The sequence below is a fragment of the Pteropus medius genome, unplaced genomic scaffold, assembly GCF_902729225.1.
Source record: "Pteropus medius unplaced genomic scaffold, Ma_sr-lr_union100, whole genome shotgun sequence".
NCBI classification, from domain to species: Eukaryota; Metazoa; Chordata; class Mammalia; order Chiroptera; family Pteropodidae; genus Pteropus; species Pteropus medius.
Genome location: NW_024341754.1, coordinates 209,815 through 217,420, shown reverse-complemented (window position 1 = coordinate 217,420; position 7,606 = coordinate 209,815). Strand labels below are relative to the sequence as shown.

The window sequence follows — 7,606 nt, the reverse complement described above, 5'->3', positions numbered from 1 at the left end:
CAGGGGTGAATGATTGCATGAGTGAGTGTGTCCTAAAACAGATCAGGTTGGTAAATATTTGGGGAATCAGTGATCTGGTCTGTAAGCCCTGAAGGTGGTTAAGGAACATATAGAAGGGATTAAGCAGGTACGTGCTATTGTGCCTGAAACAATAGGCCTTGGTTCTTGTGCATGCCTCTGTTAAGTACACTTTAGTGTGGCTAGAGGATCAGGGGAAGAACAGGTTTCATTTTGTGATCCTATCGCGGACTCTCCCCTATTTGGCCACTGAGGCTTCAGATTTTCTCATGTTTTACAGACTTTGATTTTTGTTTCTACTTGGGAATTGGATACCTTAAGTCATCCCCACCTGGACTGGTTTAGAGCAAAGACAGACAAGCTCATTTCCACCTCCTGCCTTCTGGTACTGACGCTGGCAGTCAGTAGAGTGGACCAGAATTTGAATGTTTTTAAGACCCATGTATATCAGAAACCCTCAGCCTTTGCCCTAAGCTGTGGAAGACCAACCTCGGGAGCCATCGATTTATGCTCGCTTTAGGGCTGAGGAATGTTCTATAAGATAGGCGTTGTTGTGTCAGGTTCTTGAGTTGGGCTTACTATTCCACAGGAGAAGCAACACGATTTAACCCGGGTGACTTGGCATTTACCTCTAGCATTCTGCGTAGGGCTGTGCTGACTCAGCCTTCTGTCCCCAGGACGGTCCACCACGCATCTCTGCAGCAGGAGTACTGCTGCTGAGGACTTCTGGTCTGAGAAAGGGGTTGGGGGCAGGGGGCGGGGGGGAGCGGGGAATGCTTCCAGCCACTGGGAGCATGGAATGGCATACCCTCCAGAAGCATGCTGACTGACCCGAGTCAGCAGTGAGCCAGGCTCCAAATTACGGGGTTCCGCGTAAGGACAGTTGCTCCTGTCTACAACTGTGAATGTCCCTGGTGTCTCCAGGCCAGGGTGTCTGGGTGTAAGAGAGTGTGTTGGAGGACCAGAGGAAGGATTTCTAGCTATGTTAGCTCCTGGTGAAAATACTCATGGTTCAAACTAAAGCCAACCTACCCTGGCTATAAATCCCTAAAATGTGTGACACCATACCTCTAATCATCTCATGCTAGGCGTTTGTCAAGGTTTTCTTTAAAATGTTTCCTCTTTGTCTCCTATTTTTTTGTTTTTTGTTTTCAACTTTTATACACAAGTCACATTTCCGGAAAGCACAAAGTGAAAAAGCTTTTTTCCTTATACACATGCTGCTAAGAAAATAGTTTTATACACAGAATTTTAACAAGAAAGAGAAAAGGATAGGCAGGGAGGTGTGCAAGAGATGTGCTGGGAGGTGGGGGAAAGTGGCAGCAAGAGCAAGACCACAGTAGGGCAGTCTCTCTCCTGCCTGCATTTGTAACTGGTATTTTTTGGCATCAGAATAACTAATTCCACCCCACCCTTGTTTGCTAGAGTTAGAGCTTTTAATTTTAGAAATGAATGGGATTGGAAGAGATTTATAGAACATATGAGGACTAGAAACAGCCATATTCCCTCTCCCTTCCCATCTTTTCTGCACATAAGCCACTGCTACAGTATTAACATGTTCCTAGAGTAGAATGACAGACCGGGAAGTCTAAATCTAGGGCCGGCTGAATTTGTGCGCATATGAAATGGAAAATGGGAGTGGAAGAAGCTAGAAGGGAGAAAGTTCGGAAGCAGACTACACTGAAAGGAGAGGTCTTAGGGGTAGAGCAGTAGGAGAAACTATCTGGAGGACTGGGAAAGTTTGGCAGGCTTTTCTTGGCTAAAATAAAACACCTGCTCCTCTACCCTGTGCCACTCTAGCTGGGTTTTGGGGTTGCCACACTCACCTGATGCTTACAGAGACAATTAGGATAGAGGTGGGGAACCCTCTCCCAGCTCATTTTTCTTCTACTGGCTCCCTTGGTGATATCACCCTATCAGTCACATTGTGCTTCAGTCATCTCCTTGCCCTCCTATCCCCTAGCAATCATTAGTTCCAGGCCCCCATGGGTCTCACAACAGGCCCTGACTCCTTCTGTGGTGTCCCTAGCAGCTGCTGCTTACTGGAGGGGCTGGGCTGGGCTGGGCTGGAGGGAGCAGGGGCCAGGGCAGAGGACAACGAGGAAGAACACAGATGGGAAACAAGGGTCCCAAAGACTTTAAGAAATGACCAAAAATGTGAAGGGGCCACTAGGAAGGAAAATAGGAGTAGAGGTTTGTGAAAGAAGTGAGAATGGTGGTTAGCTACACAAAAGGGAAGCATACTCGAGATTCAGAAACCAACTGCCCAGCCCTCCCACTTTCCCCGCGGCACTGCCAAGACATTTCTGGCAACACTGACTTTTCTCTCAGCTGGGAATGAGGGGATGTTACCTCTCCTGATACTCAATTCAGGGGCAAGGATGTATCCCCAGTCTCCAGGTTCCTCTCCCCATTACCAACTCCCGCCCAAGACTGGTCACAGCCAAGGCAAGGCTGCACTGCTTTTTCTCTGGGATCACCATACCCATGTAGACTTAAAGTTATCTGATCTTCCAAAGCCAGGTGGTTTAAAGAAACCCTTAAATGGCAGGGGTGGGGGGCACAAACAGGAAAAAAACCACTTGTTTGATGGGAGTTTTTTTCAGGGTTTTTTTTTTTTTTTTTTGTATTTCCAAGTTTGTTTTCTTTAGTTCATTCCTCTGGTATCACTATCTCTTTGTGCACATGTGCTGCCAGTAGTTTTTTTTTTTTTGGTTGGGGTGGATGGTTTTGCTTTTTTTTTTTTTTTTTTTAGAAGAACTTTGGATTTGCCGTTGGTGGGCAGCGCCAGTCCCAGAGGCTGGACCCCCCACATGGCAGGGCTAGGACAAGGGGCAGGCCCACGGCTGCTGAGAGGATCTCTGTGTTTAAAGCCTTTGAGAATAAGTTACTGCAGTTCCCAGGGTGCAGGGTGGGGGTTGGCAGAGGGGTTCCAGGCCACAGCTTCCCTAGAGTCTAGGCCACAGGGGCTCCCCTGTCAGGCAGGGAGGTTAGGAGGGGTGTGCGAGTGAGCTGGGAATGCCCCCCCAACCTAAAGTTTGGTTAGTTTTGTGGGCTCCCTGCCCATCCCAGGCTCCCAACTCTGGAGCCAACTGGGTATTTGGAAAATTTGTGAGCAGTATGACGCTCTGCACAAGGGGGCAGGAAGGGAGAGTGGCAGTTTATTTTCCTTCCCCCTTTTTTGTCTTGGGTTTTCTTTTTCTTCTTTTTCTTTCTTTCTTTTTTTTTTTTTTTTTTTTTTTTTTTTTTTTGGTGTTTTCTCAGTCAGTGGAACAGCATGGGAGAAGAGATATTAGTGTGTGAGTTCCTAGGAGTTAGGGGGAAACTGGGAATTCAGTGGAGAAAAGGTTGTAGGAAGATGAACCAAGGATAGATTCTGTATATGGTGGGCAGGGCAGACAGGAATGAATAATCAGGATGACTAGGTGGGGATGTATGTCTATGAAGACAGGGCAAGGAGTTGTGGGGGACAGCTGTGTCTGGGGCGGGATTGGGGAGGAGGCAGGACTCTGCTGGAGGTGGGTGTGAAACCCACCAAGGATGGGAATTGAAAGATTCCCATGAAGTGGGCAGAGCCAAGGGTTGCAGTAAGGGATTTGAGTTCCCACCAATCACCCCTTGGGGTAAGAGGAGCCCTGAGGCCCTCTCCTCTTCCCAATCTTGGTTTATCTGTTTATAAAGCTAGAAGTGTAGAGGTAGTAGTAGTTTTTGAGTTGGAGTCCGTGTGAGGTAATCTTGCTTCCTCTTTGGCAAAAGCCACGGCAGCCGTGGCAGCAGTGGCGGCCTTGGTGATGGTGATGGGTGGGCCCCCTGTGGGCGGGGCCGCCTTGCGCCTGTGGGCCGAGGAGCGCAAGTGGGAGGCCAGGGCTTCACGCCCACTCAGCAGCACCTCACACGCCAGGCAGTGGTAGGTGCAGATGGGCACCCGCAGTGGCGGGGGCACGGAACCCCCGGAGCCCCGCCCAAAGAAGCAGAAGGATCTCTGATGAGCCGTGGCAGGGGCCTCCCCGTCAAATGCCATCTTGCACTGGCGGCACAAGTAACGGTGGGTCACGTCCACGGTGGAGATGCCAGTGCTGCCTGTCAGGAGCTCGTCGGCCTCCCCGGCCTCCCCCTCCCCTGGAGCAGGCAGTTCAGGAGGCTTTGGAGGCGCTGTAGCTGTAGGCTCGGGGGGCTGGGGCAGTGGCTGGAGGAGGGCATTGGGGAGCAGTCCGATGAGGGTCTGAGGTATCACGGGGTTCATGGGAAATAGCCCCTTCTTCATGCCATAAAGCTGTTGGAAGTAAGCCCCCTGTAACTGGGGGCCAAAGACAGCTGGCGGTGTGGCCCCCCCTGCAGGGGGCAATGGGAAGGGCAAGAATTGACCTCCCAACAGGGCTGGGACAGTGGCCTTCAATGCTTTGAGGTTCTTGAGGGCATCAGTGGAGTTGGTGGGGGCTGCAGTTGGCTTTCGCTCACCAGAGACCTTGTCACTAGAGGTCTCAGTAGGCGGGCCTGGGGTGGGGTCAGTGGTGCCTGCTGTGGTGTTGGTTTGGTCAGGCCCAGGTCTCTGAGGTAAGGGGCAGCCTGGGCCAGCAGTCTGGACCACTGTGGTAGCAGGCAAGACCGAAGTGGCGAGGCCAAGGAGGCCTGAGGAGGCTGCAGGGCCTAGGAAGATGAAAGGAGTGATGAAGGATTAGCCACCTCCAGCCTCACACTTATTCATTCCCACCACCTAGCCTCCATGCTCCCTTTCCTCCCTTCTCTCCCCAACAAGAGCCGGAAACAAAGGAAGGCCACAGGAGATTGGAGATGGGATGAGTCAAGAAGGAAAAGGAAGGAAAATGTCAGTAAAAGGAAATGCTCTCTGAAGTCCAACTCCTCCCAACCTCCCACTCACCTGAATTGAAAGGAGCTAAGCTGCCCAACGGGGGCTGGGCCAGAGCTGGGCCAGACAAGAGGACTGGGGCCAGGCGAGGCAGGGCTGGGGCAGCCCCAAGGGGCATAGAGGCAGGCAGGGCCTTGGGAGCCGGGGGTGCCTCGGGTGCTGGGGCCAAGTCATAGCACTTGCTTTCACTCTTCAGCTGGGCTCGGACTGCTTCCTTGAGCTTGGCCAGGTGCTGGCGGGAAAAGAGATGCCCTCGGCAGGAGACATAAAAATCATACTTGACGTCACAGTAGGGGCAGTCAGTGCGCTGGGCTCCCAAGGGGCCCTCACTGCTGCCCGCAGCCCCACCAGCTGCTGCCCCCTGCAGTTTGGCCTTCTTTTCCTTGGCACGAGCATTCTGGAACCAGACTTGGATAACTCTCTTGGGCAGCCCAATCTCCTCCCCCAGCACCTCGCACTCCTGCATGGTAGGGGTGCGGTAGGCTTCATAGCAGGCTTTCATGATCTTCAGCTGCAGGCTGCTCATCTGGGTCCTATAGCGCCGCTGCCCCATTCCATCTGGAACCCCAGCCCCACCTCCTGGTCCCCCACTGGTCCCTCCAGCTCCAGGAGACTCTGGTTCAGCCAGGCTGGAAGCAGATGAATCACTCAGGTCCCCTGCAGATGGACTGCAAGCCTCACTCTCTGGAGAAACTTTCGTTGGTTCCTCTGGGCTCTCGTCCTCACTGGGGCCAGGGGGAGGTGGGAGAGGTAGAGGTGGCTCTAGTGTTGGAGTGGTGGCCTCTTTCCCAGATGGCAGGAAAGGCAGGGACCCGGCAGCAGGAGTGACAGTAGAGTAAGGAAAAGCAGGTGCTTCTCTCTTTGGGGCCTCCCTCCCAGTCCCGTCATCCATCTTGCCCAACAACAGGTTGAACTTGGGGAAGGGTGCAGGGGTGGGTGTGGCGGGGGGCTTGACTGCCGGATTGGGCACTACCCCAGGGGTGCTTCGAAACTGGCCTTTCCTCTCTCGGGCCCTGGTATTCTGGAACCAGACCTGTACCACTCGCTTTTTGAGCCCCACCTCCTCAGAGATGCAGTCGAGCATCTTGCGTGTCGGGTTGGAGTCCTGCATGTACCAGCGGTACAGGATCTCCAGCTGCTCAGGCAGGATGGTGGTGCGCAGACGCTTGTCCCTGGGGGGCTCACCCTCCCCTCCACCCCCTGCTTCACTGCCTGTGGGGGACAGGCTGCCGTCCTCATGCTTCCGTTTGAGGGGTGGCCCTGGCACTGGTGGAGTACCTGCCACCAGGGGGCTTCGCTCCCCAAACACCAGCAAGGGCAGGTCTAGGAGGTGGGGGGCAGCACTGGGCTGCACAGGTGGCAGGAAATGTAGTCGGCGGTGACTGGTGAGGAGGTCCTCGCTGGGGAAAGACAAGGTGCACTGGTCACAGGTGTGGACTGGAGAAGAGGGAGGAGCCCTCCCGTCAGGCTCTTTGCCTCCTGCCTTTGTTGCCTCTGTTTGGTTCAGTTCTTCTCTGTCGGGAGGTTCTGGTGATGGGCCCTCAGGCCCTGCTGGGAGTTCCAGGCCCTGTTCCTCCTCTGCGTCTTCCTCCTCTACCTCTTCTTCCTCTTCCCCTCTCTCTGCCTCTTCCTCTTCCTCTTCAGTGGGCTGGTCGTCATAGCATTTCTTGAGGTGTCGCACCAACTCAAAAACACAGGAGAAGGTGGCATGGCAGCGCCTGCAGCCAGAGACTCCCCCAGTGCCTCCTGTGGTTGGCACGGCCCCCCCCTCGCTGGCATTTTTGCGTGCTTTCTGGCGGGCATTCTGGAACCACACTACCACCACACGGCTAGCCAGGCCCAAGAGACTTGCGAGCCGCTCCACCTCTCCATCCTTGGGGTAGGCACTGGTCTCAAAGAAAGACTGCAGGGCTTGGGTCTGGAACTCTGTGAACTTGGTTCTAGAGAACCGGCGGCCTGCAGGTACTAGGGGAGGAAGATTCCCTCTGGAGCTGTCTTCCTCCTCTGGGGCCCTGCGTCCTCCTGCCCGGTTTCGATCCTCAGGCGGACGACACCCGCCTGCCTCAGGCTCTGGCACCAGGAAGGGTGGACCAAGTTGGGGAGCAGGTGAATCCAGAGACCCATCAGGAGGTTTGGAGTGTTCTGCGGGAGGTGGGTATAGGCTATCATAGCTCTTTCGAAACTGAGCAGCGTAACGGCTTAGAGCCTCAAAGGGCAGAAAGCGGCGGTGGACATGCTCCTCGTGTGTCTTGAGGATGAGCATATTGGAGAAGAGTTTCCCACAAGCCCCGCAGGCCAACTTGTCCCCACCTCCCAGGGCCTCTGGTGGGGGTGGGGTGGGAGGAGGGGGCACAGCCTGCTTCCCTTCATTGTATTGGATCACCAGCTCAAAGCCAAAGTTTTCTAGAAGGGCTTTGGCTGCAGTGCGGGCTGCCTCGTTGGGCGTTTGTTGGGAGGGTGATGCTGGCCCTGCCTCAGTTCCCTCTTCAGCCATGGGGGGCCGCTCCCACTCCCGCTCAGCCAGCTCAGCCTTTGGGGGTGGGGGTGGGGGAGGAGGGGTGGCACCTGGCAGGGACAGCAGGGGCGCAGGCCCAGCTAGTGCCAGCTTGGGTCCCACCTTGAGGTCATGGAGGTAGAAGGGCAGGAGCAGCTGCTGCTGCTGGAGCTTCAGCAGTGATTCGGGCACGAGAGGGAAGGGGGGCAGGACTGGTGGGGTAAGAG

The 7,606-nt window shown here is 54.5% G+C and overlaps 1 protein-coding gene across 1 annotated transcript in view; it reads right to left on the bottom strand.

Moving 5' to 3' along the window:
* Window positions 1-2,756: 2,756 nt before the first annotated feature.
* Window positions 2,757-7,606, bottom strand: part of ZFHX2 (zinc finger homeobox 2) — a 28,387-nt gene continuing 23,537 nt past the window's right edge. Inside the window, 2 exon segments of the mRNA XM_039851234.1 lie at window positions 2,757-4,665; window positions 4,898-7,605. Coding sequence (XP_039707168.1) covers window positions 3,692-4,665; window positions 4,898-7,605 — 3,682 coding nt within the window. The 3' untranslated portion in view covers window positions 2,757-3,691.